The 15,105-nt window shown below is 45.2% G+C and overlaps 1 protein-coding gene across 10 annotated transcripts in view; it reads right to left on the bottom strand.

Moving 5' to 3' along the window:
• The window catches only part of NFIX (nuclear factor I X), a 321,990-nt gene that overhangs the window by 10,701 nt on the left and 296,184 nt on the right, over positions 1–15,105 (bottom strand). For 9 of the 10 annotated variants that reach the window (XM_042448603.1, XM_042448604.1, XM_042448605.1 and 6 more), the window contains one exon: positions 12,229–12,323. The exons of the other annotated variant lie outside the window; for it this stretch is intronic. In XM_042448603.1, the coding sequence (XP_042304537.1) occupies positions 12,229–12,323 (95 nt within the window). The remainder of the gene's footprint in view (positions 1–12,228; positions 12,324–15,105) is intronic. 10 annotated transcript variants of the gene reach the window in all.

The raw sequence follows: 15,105 nt of genomic DNA, 5'->3' as shown, positions 1-15,105 counted from the left end.
AGTATCCATACATGACATCTGATGTATCTCTTCATTCTCTTTCTGCTTATCATGCCTTTCTTGCAACCGTTCTCAAAGTTCCACCTATGTTCATGGAAAACACAATACTGGATGCAATATCTAAAATTCATGACAAACAACTTGCAACAACCATGGTGCAGCCAGGCTTTTACAGGGGAAGTTCTTCCCTTCCCATATTTGGTTTTAAGAATGGAGCCATTAGAATTGAAAAGAGGAATTTATTTAAAGAGATACTGGTTCAATAAATGTCATCTTCCATTCATTAACACTTTCCAAATCTAACCCTGTGTCCTGTTCCCTAGAACTGACCATGTCAAACCCATGTCCAAGCATGCAAGGACACACAAGTCTCATGCTGGTCCATTTCCTCACTGAAAGGTTCAGCTTTTTTGCTCTGACTCCCTTAAAGCTGGACTTGGAACTGCCACTGATCTCTGAGGAAGAGAATGCAAGGATTTCTTCTGCTGCTTAACTCAAGAAGGGAGAGAGGAAGGCAAGTCAATGCAGTTGGCGTCCTGTGCAATTCAGGCAAGGAGAAACTTCCATAATAGTTTTCTAATCTATATGCTACAGCCTCAATAGCATCTGGAAGTGGAAAATTCCTTCCAAACTGAAAGGTTGGGAATAGAGATGGAGGCATTGCACAGACAACAATCTGCTCCTTCCTAGTGCCAAGTAGGGTGGGGGAAGAAACCACACTATGGTCAAAATCTCTCTTGTGCAGAGTTGCTATGTGAGAGCACACTGGAGGTGTAGTATGGTGTGGCAAGGAAAAGGGAGGGCAGTTTTTCAAATATTTCAGTTTCTGGAAGAAAGTGGTGGAAAGCAGGAACTAAGAATGGCCACAAGGGGGGACTGTGCCACAACTAGTGGAGAAGGCTGGAAAATTCCCATCCCTTTCTTCAGCTTTCTTTTCTTTGCTTGTGCCAGTGCCACTGCCAAATGGATTCCTTGCTTTACTCATTTGCTTAGCTGGGTGAGGTGCACCTTTCTACATCTTTTCTGGAGACAGCTTCCTAGGGAAAGGATTCAACCTAAATCAGGAACCCTGTGGGCCTAAATTCATTTTTGAGAAGAGATGGAGCAAAAAGTGTCAACAGCGCTTGGTGCACTTTCAGAGCACCAGGGCAAACTGCTACTCATATGTCCAACCACCCACTCACCCAAATCTTCTCACAGCCAAGAAGGACTTCGACTTCCAGTGATACTGATCTGTCACCTCCTTGCAGAATTTACCCCCTTTTTGAACTGAAGTTCTTGGTGTATTAGAGTCACTCAAGACAACCAAGAACAACTGCTGGAAATGATTCTATTTGGGTTGTGTCAGGATAGAGGGGAAAATATGCCCATTAGGAATAAGGAGATCAAAAGGAGAGCACAAATAATAGAAGGTTTGTAATTATGGCATGCAGTGGAGCAAATGTTCCAGGCAAAAGCACCCGCTATATCCTGCTCAGGTTCGAAAAACAAATCCCCTTCCCCACAATTTGCGCGCAGTTTCTTTTTTTAACTAACAATCCCCATGGATTTCCAATTACAATTTTAATATTTTTGTTGTCTCCAGCTGTCCTCCCCCCCATCCTCTCCCCATTTGGCTACTCCATGCTCCTTTCATAAAATAAGATGCCAGCTCTTACACCCAAGTGAATCCTTGCCAACCAACTAGATTGCTAAACATCTCTCATTGTCATAGGTTCCAGCCAATGAAATGCAAATGCATCCCTGGGTCTAAATCCTCCAACTGGCTGAAGTTTGCAGTGATGTTTAACCTTCTGAGCCAATCACAAGGCCATGCCCAAATGACTGCATCAGAGGCAAAACCTGACATCTTCTGGTGTTTTTGTTGGGGGGGGGGGAATCCATACAAATTACAGATTTGGAAACAATCAATAATAATTTTTAAAATGCACAAACAACAACAGCACCACACTTATTGGCTGTCCCTGCTCTGCAATTGGCTGGACTTGAGGCTCTGTCCTTTGAAATCCAATCAGAATGCTATTCCTCAGTAACAAGCCAGTCAGGAGTTATCACTCCACTACGACAACGTCCAGTGAGGGATGAATCTATCTCCAGATGTGCCTTCATGTCATAGCATCTCTCAGATGCCTTGAACAAGCCCTCTATACTCACCACATGACTGCTGCTTTTCTGGAAATTCCCTTTTCTGACAGTGCATCAAAGCTGCAGCTGACCTAATCTCAGCCATGCTGGAATAACATGAGATTGCAAGAGCACCACGGCAAAATGTGGTTCTGATACTAATGTGGCATGACCAGGAGGATCTGCCCTGGCAGTGTGATGAAGGTGGTGGTTGAGATAAGGCAAACATTGGGGTAAAGGCAATGTTGGACCACCTAGGACCCTCTAAAACCCCATCTTCTCTATGCTGTTTGGAGTTGATGGGAATTGCAGTCCAAAATATATAGTTGGGGAAGGCTGATTTAGAAGGTACAAAGCATGGCCTTTCTCCCACTTGGAATGGAGAAAGCTAATGGAAGTTTCTGTCAATCAGCCTTACTACACGTCTATGGGAGCCACACTTTATTTAGTTATTTATTTATGGGATTTATAGCTCACCTTTTTCCCAAAATGGGATTCAAGGTGGCACATTACAAATAGCTGTAACATACATTTTAATTTTTTTTAATGTGATTCCCACCTTTCAAATTTTCTTTAAAAAGGTGGCTAATATGTTCACTGCCACTCTTCTGCCCTCTCCTCTCCTTTTTTCATCTCAGTTCCATCCCTAGGTATACACAGCTAAATGTTAATTTGCTAAAGAGTGAAAAATGTCCCTTCTGAAAGAGCAACAAAATTATTCCTGCTCCTCTCCATCCGTACATACATTTCCCCCACTGCAATGATAATGCTGGGAACTTATCAGTTGCTTCCTAAACTTAGCAGACACCTAGGTCCTTTCACACTGCAAAGTTATAGCATTATGTTTCCACTTAAATGCCATGGCTGTATTCTATGGAATCCTTGGGTTTTGTAATTTGGTCAGAGGCACTAGAGGCTGAAGATTCTAAAGGCCCTTTCCTAAACTACAAATCTCAGGATTTACACTAGAGGAAACCAAGACAGTTAAAGTGAGCTCATAATGCATATTATGTAGAGAGATCTTCTAGCACTTTTGAAAGAAAGAAGTTGGCAGCATGAGCTTTTGTAGACTTAAGTCTACTTCTTCAGATACATTTGAATGCAATTTATCAAATGCATCTGGGGAAGCGGACTTAAGTCCACAAAAGCTCATGGTGCCAACCTCTTTCTTTAAGTTAATCTCAAAGGTTCTACAAGATCCCTACTTACTATTCTACAGACTAACAGGGCTATATCTTTGAATTCTATCATAATGCATATCAAAGGGCTTCATACCTGCATAATGTGCTTTGTTAGCTAGTATTAATGGGAGTTAATGCTGCACTGGGCTGAGGAGGACCACATTCCTCTACACTGAATTGCTACAGAAATGCAAAGTGAATTACCTCTTCAGTCAAAACTTCAGAAGGACTTACAGGGAAGCCAAGTAAGGCTCTTATCAGATGAGTGTGGAACTGGGGGTTTTGCGCACTGGGTGGTTCGAATTTGCATTATTTCGCAAAGTACCATCATACCAGCATTCGAATGGCCCAATCCGCACTCATATGAATGCGTGAGCTGCCGAACTGAATGCGTACTGGCTCCTCTTTTTGGAGCGTGTTGGCCAGTGCGCTGATAGGGGATTGGCGATATCCGGATTTTTTCTCTGTTCGATCTCAGTGCGAATGGGTCTGGATGATCCCCAGTCCTGAACTCCGTCGCAAGACCCCCAGATTCCAATTTTTACTTCCGGTGGGTCTTTCCTCTTTCCGGTTCCAGGGAAGGGGGGGGGGGCGGTTCCAGGGCCCTCCTCCTCCTCCTCCGGCTTGAGAGGCATCCTTGGCTGCATCCCAGGCAGGGAACAGGCGCGGGGCTGCTAGAATCGCGGCGATCGCCGCCGTTCCAGCGGCCTCCTCCTCCTCTCCCGCTTGAGAGGCATCCCTGGCTGCATCCCAGGCAGGGAAGAAGCGCGGGGCCGCTGGAATCGCGGATCCAGCAGCCTCTCCTCCTCCTCCCGGCTTGGGCCAGCCTAGGCTGCCTCTCAAGCGTGGAGGAGGAGGAGGAGGCGCTGGAACGGCGGCGATCGCCGCGAGATTCTAGCAGCCCCGCGCCTGTTTCCTGCCTGGGATGCAGCCAGGGATGCCTCTCAAGCCGGAGGAGGAGGAGGAGGCCGCTGGAATCACGGCAACACCAAGAAAGGCCATCAGTCCAACCTCCTTTCTGCCATGCAGGAACTCTTAATCAAAGCATACCCATTACTTAGATGGCATCCAGCCTCTTTGACAGCTGCTGGAACTGCTCCTCCCCCCCCCCCAGAATACTACACACACCGCTCACACACACACACGCAGAACCGGGCATTGTTAATTTGTTGCAGGGAAGGTCATGGTTCCGTTAAACCAAGCAGGAATGGAGAGGAGGAAACAGTAACGGGCACGTTGTATCGCGATTGTTAATGTGTCATGAGCTGCTCTCCAGCTGTTTTACCGGGCTGTCAGACGGAACCTCCCCTTTCCCCGGAAGAGTTTAGTCGCAACCCATGCAGGGCACCTGAGCATGTGCGAGGGGGCCGATACGAATCGGCCAATCCTCATGTTGAGCACCGGTGGACATTCTGCACTGAATGCACTTCGCGCGAATGCGGATTGGCCAATTTGAATCCTGCCAATGCAGAAGGACTCCCAGGTATGACAGTACATTGCGTTATGACGCGAATTCGAATCGCCCAGTGCAGAAGACCCCCAGTTCCACACTCATCTGATAAGGGCCCAAGTTTCAGTTGGGGCTTACAGAAGATGCTTCCCTCCCTGTTCAAAATCAGCCAGTTCTTGATGTGTGTGTATGGGAGTTTTGGTGTTTGCCAGGGTGCAGACTGGTTCTCATTCAATGGCAGGGTGAATTTGAGGAGGTTTATCATGGACCTGAGCAGAGCAGTTGAAGACAGGGGCTCTCACTCATGGGGTCTCCATGAGTCAGTCAACTGGACGGCAGTTAACAGTGACAACCACCATGGAAGTGGTGAAACATCTTTCCCCCCTACCACTTAAAAAGGCACAGCTGGAGGATTGGGTACTCTTCTTCCACCCCTCATTTTAAAATATCACAGACAGACCTCAGGCATGGGCAGGGCAAGCACTGCAGCTAAAAATCAGTCACTGTGTGCCTTTAAGTCATTTCCAACTTATGGAAAGTTTCTTCAAAGGGGTTTTGTCTTGTTGTGAGAGGCTGTGAGAGTGTGACTTGCCTAAGGTTACCCAGTGGGGTTCCATTGCTGAGCAAGGATTCAAATCCTATTCTCTAGAGTCATAGTCCAATGCTCAAACCACTACACCACGCTGGAATTTATTCATAAGTGCTTCCACCTATAATCACCAGCATGACAGGCTTTAAACTTCCCTTTCCTCCTCTCTTGAAGGTCCCAATCTGTGGGCTTCAGAGGAGAAGATGGAAGCTGCCCCCTTTCCCCTACTGCTATGGTCTTGGTGGTAATCTTGTGTGCACAATTATGTCTCTCCCTCTTCTAGACCAAGGTTGTTCTTTTTATCCCTGGGTGGACAAGAGTAGGTGGAATCTGCTCAGGTATACCACTGTCCTCAATCCATTCCTGGACTGTGCAAGCAAGCAACCTCCAACTCAAGCTGTACCCAAGATGGAGGTGTTATGGGAGGAGATGCTGGACACCTTCTTCCATAAAGTTCACAAAAGCCAATGTGCTGACCAAACCAGAGTTTACATTAGTGTATGCCATCAACAAAGTCTCTGTTTCCTGAGTTTTGAGATTCTTTGCGGAGGGCTTTCTCTTGGACCTACACCTTTGCATGCATACTTGGTGAGGACATGGGATAGAGCTTCCTCTTGGCTACTCCCTGACTATGGAATACCCTCCCATTTCTCTTCACCTTTCACTGGTCAGCAAATACATTTTTATTCAGATGAGCCTGGGGCCACTTACTGGCTGCCATGGAAGGGTCTTTTAATGGGGGAGGTCTTGCAATGCCTCTTTTCATTCTATGTTTTTAAATTCAGTGCTTGGTTTAGTATGATAGGCATCTAACTGCTTTTAAAATTGTTCTTAGTGTTATAACTTATTGGTTTTTAACTATATTCTGTTTCATGCTGTAAACTACCTAGATCCTGGATTGGAAGAAAGGTGTGATGACATATGTAGATAGATAGATAAATAGATAGATAGATTATTCAAAGCTTTCCCTTCAGACAAACCATTGGCAGAGTGCCAAGATAAGTCAAAAGTATTTCAATAAGACTAGAAAAAGTTCTCAGTTTTCACACATTCCTATCAACTGTCAGCACTGCTAAAAGCTGTACTGATGCATCTAATGTTAGGGCCATGCTTTGCGCACAGTTCCTTAGTACAGAACAGCCCTAACTTATTACATGTTTGCCAAATTCATGAAAAAAGGGGGAGCTGTGACTCTAATTTTCAAGATGAAATGGTGCAACCTGGTGAGAGAAGCTAAGCTTTTCCCAGTCTTCCTTCATTCTATTGCTATGGAGCATGGTAATGCAAGATGTGGGGAGGCATAGTCTAGTTTCTTTCAGATGTCTTCCATTTCCACCTTCTTTCCAGGAGGAATTCCAAAATCTCCCCAATTTTAAGCATGACTAAGAAGCATGGATTTATATTTCTGCGAGGCTTTTTAGCTTTTCTTGGGTAATGTTCTACATTTTTTATGGAATGCCCTACATGTTGTAGTGCCTTGTCCTCTTTTATGGTTGGGACCTCTCGTCACCCTGCTCTCACATGATACTATTCACACAACAAGTAGCTCTCCTGTGTCTAGATGTGCAGGAGACAGGCAAATGCAAAAATTTACATTGCTGAACCAGCATGTCAGTTGCTCTGGACAGCTTGCTATTGGTTATTCTTTCATCCTCTTTCATGCAACCAGCCAGTTCTCACTACAATGACAAACTATGATTTTTCACGGAGAAGCAGGTGTGATTTTACTGTTCCTGCCCATCTCTGATGAGATATAGATGCTTTTGTCTTGAAGCTGCTGGAGGCCAGAGGAAGCTCTGTGACATTGTGCTACGTGTCACCTTTTACTAGATAGTGCTTAGGAGATGTGGGTCAAACCAGAGCACTGGAAAGAGAAGCCAACCAGTTAGAAGTGCCTGGACGTATGAGTCGGACCAAACAGAACAGAAGCTGGTTTACCTATAGTGCCTCTAACTTAAAGCCACATGAGCAGAGAATTTATCAGTGCAGGTTCTGCACACACCGTTGGCACCAGATGAATGTTTAACAGCAGCCACAGCAGCAAAAGCAATGTGGTCAGAAGTAAAGGACTGTCACACCTCATGGGTCCTGCTGCTGTTCCTATGGGCAACAGCCAGAAGCCACAACTGAGAAAGAGGAGACTGGCAAGCACTCTTTTTCACTCTCTCACACCTCTTCTTCTTTCCCAATTCTGTCTGTCTTTTTCGTCCCCTCTTTTGTCCTGCTCCATCTGCCTGAATCCAGAGTTCTGAAAAGTCACTGGTTACTGTGGTAACATCTGCCCTCCCCTCTCCTTCTACCCTACAATCTACTATAGCCTAGCCAATCGGGCAGGGAATATCTGCACCCCCCCCCCCCCATCCTTATATATACAAAACACACATGCACACACTAAAGGACCCTTGGCAAAGCTTGAAGCCCACCTGGCAGTGCCTTGGTTGAGAAAGATCTCAATATCTCCCAACTATCTCATGCATGAGCAGCACCCACCCACCCGGCCCTCTGCATCTGCTCGACTTTCCCAGAAGGAATGAGGATTTTTTTATTTTTTTGGAAACAAAAAAAAATGAAAAGGAATCAAGGGGAAAAGTAGTTTCAGAGCCATAAAGAATGTGATAGAAGTGCATTAAAAGAAAAAGAAGGCGGGGGAGAGAAAAGGAGTGTGGGTGGATGGCGTGGGGGTGCAGAAAGCAGGGGGGAAATGAACTAAAACCAGAAAGGCGAAACAGAAGAGGAGAAAGCCAGAAGTAGGGAAGTTGCTGGCGGAAGTGCCCCTGCTATTCCTGCGGCCGTGCTGGGCCCTATTCCAGCCTTGCTCTGGACCATTGTTTCCCTGCCTGGCCCCCCAAGTCCAAGTTCATCTGGGTGTGACATCATGTCTGGTTGCTCAGGGAAACCAGACGAGCCAGACGTGACTTTGGTTATGGGATGGGAAGGGGAGCAGATTTCATTCCTGCTCTGTTCCGGCTCCTTCCCTCACCGCCAGGGAGCAACGGAGGCTGGGAAGGAAAGGCAGATCAAGCCGAGAGCAAGCCTGTGTGGGACAGGAGGAGCAGGACTGGCACCAAATGAATGCACTTTACTCAACCTTTCTCTATCAATCTAATCCTCCACTTTGTCCATCTTTCCCTTCTGGACATTGTACAGTACTGCTAGGATTAAAACACAACACGCCAGCCTAGGTTTTCACTGCACAACAAACATTCAGTTTTTACTCAACTGTTGTAAGGTACACATCCAGGTAGCACCTCCATTGCAGGGCAACTATGACTTCCCAGCAATAATGATCACTGTTTTGTTGTCAGAAAAAGGCAGATCTCTCCTTCCGTCCCCCAGCCACACTTACTGGGCCATGGGCACTTACTGGCAGGCACCCACTGTGCTGAGCTATAACTCTCTCCTTCACTCAAGAACGCTTTTAAAATGAATTCAAAGGTATAGCTGAGTTAGGACCTTATTCCCCCCCCCCGGTTTTACCACACACCAAAGTGTCCTCAAAATGGCCCCATTCCGTCACCTGGCACTAAGCCATTCCCATTCAGTCTTCCATTCAAGCCAAAGGACACATCTCAGCACTGAATGGGAACAGCTTGGTGCTGGGTGACGGAATGGAGCCATTTTGAGGACACTTTGATGTGCAGTAAAATGTGTTTTTTCTTGGCCTCGCACAGCCGTGAGCGTCCCCTTCCTGTGCCCATAACGGGAGAGGGGGGGGGGAAATGTGTCTGATAAGTTTCATAGGCCTGTTACAGACTGCCAAAATAAAGCTGCTTTGGGTCTCTTTGGAGGTATGCTGTTTAAATGATGCATGGGTCCTAAGAATCCGGAAGCTGCACCAAAGCTGCACTCCAGTGCTTAGGAATGAAGTGTGACTTTGGCGCGACCTCCGGACTCTTAGGACCCATGCATCATTTAAATAGCATACCTCCAAAGAGACCCGAAGCTGCTTTATTTTGGCAGTCTGTAACAGGCCATAGTCTGGAAAATCAGTATGCAAAGGGATCTTGTAGCACCTTTGAGACTAAGGGGTTATTCAGATGGTAAAAATAATCCCAGTAGAATTTCAGTTGAAGTTTTGTTGTTCGGATGCATTTTTAATGCACCTGATTAAGTTTTTTTTTGGGGGGGGGGGAAGGCTGCCAAAAAACCTAGTTAACCCAGGATAATCAGTGTCAATGTGTGTGTGCCCCCCCCCAAGTTTTTCTAAAAGATTCTCATTCTGAGCTGTGAGAATGACTGATGTGAACATGGTTCAAATACATTTGCATCATCAACTCCATCTTTATTTGAGTGCTGTGTGAGCAACCAAACTTGTAGAGAGGCACATAGATGCAGTTCCATAACGTGAACAACAAACCCGGAATGCGTGAGTGAGATTATTCACACAGTCGCACTAAAAGCAACATGTGAATGACCTCTCACTGAAAGAAAATAGTTGGTAGCATGAGTTTTCTTAGACTTGAGCCTATTTCATCAGATGCATGTTAACAGATAACATGCATTTGAAGAAGTAGGCTCAAGTCTACGAAAGCTCAAGCTACCAACTTCTTTCAGTTAGTCTAAAGGTCCTACGAGATCCCTTTGCATACTTTTAAAATGAGTTACATTTCCTTCAGGTTTGCAGCATTATGTGATCTATTTAATCTTGCAGGAGTGTTTCTGTAGCTTTTAAAAAATATTTGAGTAAAAAATGATATGCTTCCTCTACAGCTGTGACAGCAATATATTTATTAAGAATGGTATGTATTTACTTCTATGCTGCACACTTCCTGCCCTTCCACACTATATTGTCAAAGGATATTGTATCATCACTGATATATCCAGGTGAGCACTACTTTAATGTCAATGGGACACAATTTGTGGCTTTGGGCAATGTTTTCATATATGAAACTTTAAACTGGCTTTGGCTTAAATCATTCTGTATTGTCAGTGTAAAGCCAGCATTATCAAATATATCTACCAGTCTCTGTATTCTGCTTTGCTTCTGTAACAACATTCACATGTAACACAAACAATACAGAAGAAGCTCGAAGATGCACATAAGGTACATGGAAGAAAGATACCCTTTTCCAGCTTCTTGGGTGCTGCAGAGAAAACCCCCACAGCATCAAGAATTCCAAGAATTCCAGGGAAGAAAGGGGTTGTGGTGCTAAAACTCAGTGTAGACATAACACACAGATGTGTATTATGCAACAGAAAAGCATAACCTTGCATGCTTCACAACTGCTTCAGAGCTGGAATTGTGTACTCTTTCATCCTCATTCTGACTCAGCAAAATGCCCTAGTTGCTATCTGCACATATCTCTAGACAGATCCTGGAAATGAACTTCACTTCTGACCCTAAATACATGGAGGTGCCAACACTGGACTCATCCTTTGGCTGCTGGTATCACAGATGGGGCATGTGCCAATGTGTGGACCTGCACAACCCAGTTTCTGCTTAGCTTTCTTTTAAGATTTGGGCTATTCTGCAGGTGGTACTTCTACATTTCTTTCATCAAATTTGGAAATGGTATCTTCTTTGCATGTACAAACTGCTTGTATCTGTAGGATTCATTTGGACATCATACTCAACCATGGCTTACCATTTTAAGAACAAGCTGCAGCAAACTTTGGGCTTGCTCCCTTTCCTCTCCTACCTTCCTCTGATTTGGCTGCAAGGTAGAGTTTGGAAGTTTTCATTTCCAGATTAGGTTAACTGCAGTTTGTTATGCCATCTACATTTGACAAATTGTAGTTAATCTTAATCATGGTTTGTCTGAAACATGTCAACTTCAAATATTGCTTGTTTAAAGTTGACATTAATCAACCCACAAGGTTTGGTTAGCTGAAACCAGAAACAAACTTTTCTCACTTCCTTCTGGTGGCTGCATTAGAGGAGAGAGGAGGGGGTAGCATGCAAGACCAAAGTTTGTTGCAACTTGTTATTATTTTGCTAAACTATGGTTCAAGAAGATGTGTGAAATCTAGCATGTGTATATAAAGTGGTGATTTATATTTCCCTCAAAACATTCTCATGTAGGGAAAAGTGTGGACAGTCATAGGGGAGTGCACATACTGTATGTATATTTCAGTGAGTGTATAAACAGTATACACATGCTAGGAAACTATTTTTTTCACTATGCATCTATGCCACAATCTACCTGTGGATTTCATTTTTTTACCTAGCATGGAAGTGTTTTCCATGTGGATGTACAACATGTATGGTGGCCCTGAGCCTAGTTTCACCTCACTTGTTTTGTAGGGATCGATGTGTGGAAAAGATGTCATGTGTGAACAGTCTTAGGAGAAACAGTGACCTGCCTAAGGCCACCCAATGAAGTCTACAGTTAAGCAGTCTTTTCTATATACTTTGTGCACTGCACTTCACAATTTGGGGGTCATATTTTGAAATTGTTAGCCACAGAGTGAATGTGCCAAGAACACTCTTGCTGATCCACCATTTTGTTTCTAAAACATTGGGACTGTTTATGTTTTGGAATGGAATTAGATCATGGCAAAGCTAGTTTTGATATCCCAAAGAGGCTTGGTGGCACACTCAGTGGATCTGGAATCCTGATTTTCAGTCTCAGTTTTCATTTAAATCACTAAGCTCTACTCCCCCACAGTTGAAACAGAACCTGGGCAGCCTCACATCCTAGCTGTCTTTCCTTCCCGTTTATTCTCATCCCCATTCTATATGGAGTCCTTTGGTGCTGAATGCATTTCAGGCCAGAGCTGAAGAGTAGCAGGAAACATGTGGTCGTTTAGATCTGGACTTCATCCCATCCATCCCTTCAGAAGAATCATACCCAGCCACCCAGCCATCCAACCAACCCACATAAAGCAAGCTACGTTTGGGCTACTGCCACATACAACATCCCCTGTAAAGCTGGTCCCCCTACCTGAGATTGCTGGGGGATGTTTAGAAAGTTGCCGTCCCGGGGTCCGATGCCGACAAACCGGTTGGCAGAGGAGGAGGAGCCTGGCGCTGAGAATGCTGGAGGGGAAAGAGACGTGAGGCCGTTAGGGCCACTAGGTGAGGTTGATGGCATTGATGGTGGTCATGGAAAAGGATGGGCACACAGGCCTGGCAGGTGAGACTCAAGACAGCAAAATCCAAAGAGAGAAAGCGGGCAGAAACCTTCCCTCCCTCCCTAGCACACCCTGTCTACTGAAAGGGCTCAAGGGTTCAGGACAATGAGCTGGAGGGTGTAACTGAGGCCTGTTATGAAGGGTGGCAAACACCTGTTGCTTGAAAGATGTGTATTTTGGGCACTGAAGGACAGGGCCTCCAGGGCCTGACTGTATGATGAGGAATCCCAGCAAGTGCTTGGGGCAGAAACTTCTGAGATGCCTCCATGAAGCCAAACCCAAGCAGTTTCTATAGAATTACAAGGGTTCCTGAGGTGCATCTCTTGGATCATGCAGTGAAGCTTTGTGGAAACATTGCTATCTAAGCAAGGAAAGTGAAACTTCAGCCTTCCTTCCACAGGCCTTGTTTCTCACCTGAATGGTCTTCCTGATTCTCAGGTAGCCCAAAGCCATAATCTCTTGGCCTACTTTTCTCTGTCTCTGGAGGGCTTCTTTGTTGAGAGTGCTATCAGCAGCCTGAGACAACCCTCTTGCCCACTGGCAGGGTGGATAGCATTCCAGAACATGCCCATGTATGGGCCTGCCAGGAGATGGAGTCTTGTGGTCTGCATGCCTCCCCTGGGCATAACACTATGTGCCAGAAATAACTGAGCTCAGTTCTTTGGTATTTAGCATGGTGGCAGAAGAGGGCAATGCTCTCAGGGAAGCTGAGCGAGGGGCACAGAGCAGGCATGGGAGACTGTCCCACTGAAAGCTGTCTCCAGTGTGGAAACCCATTTGGACCAAGATACACTTAAGAGACTTTGACAGCTCCTTAAGGGTTCTGCAACCACATACTAACATACATGTGCACCTGCACACACACAAGCATGCACAAAAATAGTCAAACACAAAATTTCACCTTCACACTCAGCCCTGATCACAAACATTCCAGGTTGCCTGAAGCTGTTTTCTCTTATGTCTATGCTTGAAAGACCTTAATTTGAAGGCAGTAGTTCTAGCTCAGAGTTCAGCCCTTGGTTCCCAAGGGAGTTGTAGCAAGAAGGGAAAGCCACCTTTAACTGCCAGGACCTTGAGGCAAGTTGCTCTATATCCTCCCTCACTCTTGTTGTCACAATGGAGGCCTCTAGGGCTCTGTTCCTCTTTGTTGACCACTATCTGCTAAATGGGGTGAAGAGCTGAGCTGCACAACCAGAAGACTCATACCAAATAATCTTTTGCTGGGCTCTGTTAGTGAAGGTGCTGGATATTCTCTCATGGTAAATAAAATCCAGACATCCAAAATGAGCATACAAAAGAGAATGGTTATGTGCTAGTTCTCTTACAGATATGCTAGCTTTGAATGTGGTGGAAGGCTTTTCAAAAGTATGTGAGAGATCATTCAAACATCCAGTCATTTAGACGCTAATCACAATAATCATATTTAAGATTCCCTGGCTCCCACTACCTCATATGATTTAGGCCTGAACCAATATTTTATGCTGAACCTGCTGATCATGTAGAGCAGCTCTTGGTGCCTGATCTCAACCTTAGAAGCAACTGCAGTGCCCCATACTCCTCCTGAATCCTTTGTTAGCTCTCTTGAGAGTGGGAAAGACAACAACCAGAACATAAGTAACTCCAGAACTGCCTTTCATGCCTACACCCTGTCTCCAGCCCTTTGTTCCTCACTCCCTCCCCACTTCACCCATATAATGGAGAGTATGAACAGCGTGAGAGTGAGCAATGCCATGAGCACGGATGCAGAAAAAAAATTAAAAAGAAAAAGAAAGGAGGGAAGAAGATAAAGCAAAAGGAAAATGGAAGTGGTAGCCAATCTTGTTCTCCAAAGGGATTTCCCCTGAGCCAAGAAAGATGGTGAGAACTACTTCATCACTGGAGAACCTGGGAGTCTTATTTCTCATCCCTCCTGCAAAAGGGTGGGCAGGCCTCACTCCATTTCCCCCACAACTGGGAACAGACATCCTAGCTTACAGTGATCTCCACCCACACCATAGGATATATCTGGCCTCCTAGAAGTGGGGATACAAGCCCAGGATTTCTGATTCAAACATCTCAAGTCTGGGTTCTACTTCTCACCCAACAGCAGGGACAGTTTCTGATAATGGTGATTCGCAGCCTTCCCTCCTCCCTACTCCCACAGGCATACCTTTTACAGAAAAAAGCACAAACCTCAATTCAGGGGGTGACAGGAAGCTTGCTACGGATCTCAGTGGAAGTTGCTTTTTTATTATTATTTTGAAGAACCAGATAAACACTTATAAACACAACCCAGGAGCCACTCATTAAAAAAAAAGAAGAAATCTAACAGCAGTTCTTATTCTTGGAAATTGTATTATGTATGGTTTATTTTTGTCCCTTACACATGTCCCTTACAGGAAAAAAACAACCCAGTCCTTACCCAGGAGCCACTATGGTAACCAACAACATAATGAATAAAATAATAATAAAAAAATAAAAGTGTCGGAGCTGGGCAGCTACTGCATCTTTAAACGCTGGCGTATGGGATGAAAGGTGTGAGGGAGTGATGGCAGCTTTGGGGAAGGTATCAGATGGGGTGTGTCAACTTTTAAAACAAGCACAAAGCACAAGACTTGATGATGATAACATGGTGCCCCAAGCCCCTCATTTTGTCCTGCTGGCTGCCTTTTATCTGCTTTTCTCCCACCCTTCTCGTCATTCCTCTT

Source organism: Sceloporus undulatus, chromosome 2 (genome assembly GCF_019175285.1).
Source record: "Sceloporus undulatus isolate JIND9_A2432 ecotype Alabama chromosome 2, SceUnd_v1.1, whole genome shotgun sequence".
Classification (NCBI taxonomy): domain Eukaryota; kingdom Metazoa; phylum Chordata; class Lepidosauria; order Squamata; family Phrynosomatidae; genus Sceloporus; species Sceloporus undulatus.
This window is presented reverse-complemented; position numbering and strand designations above follow the sequence as displayed.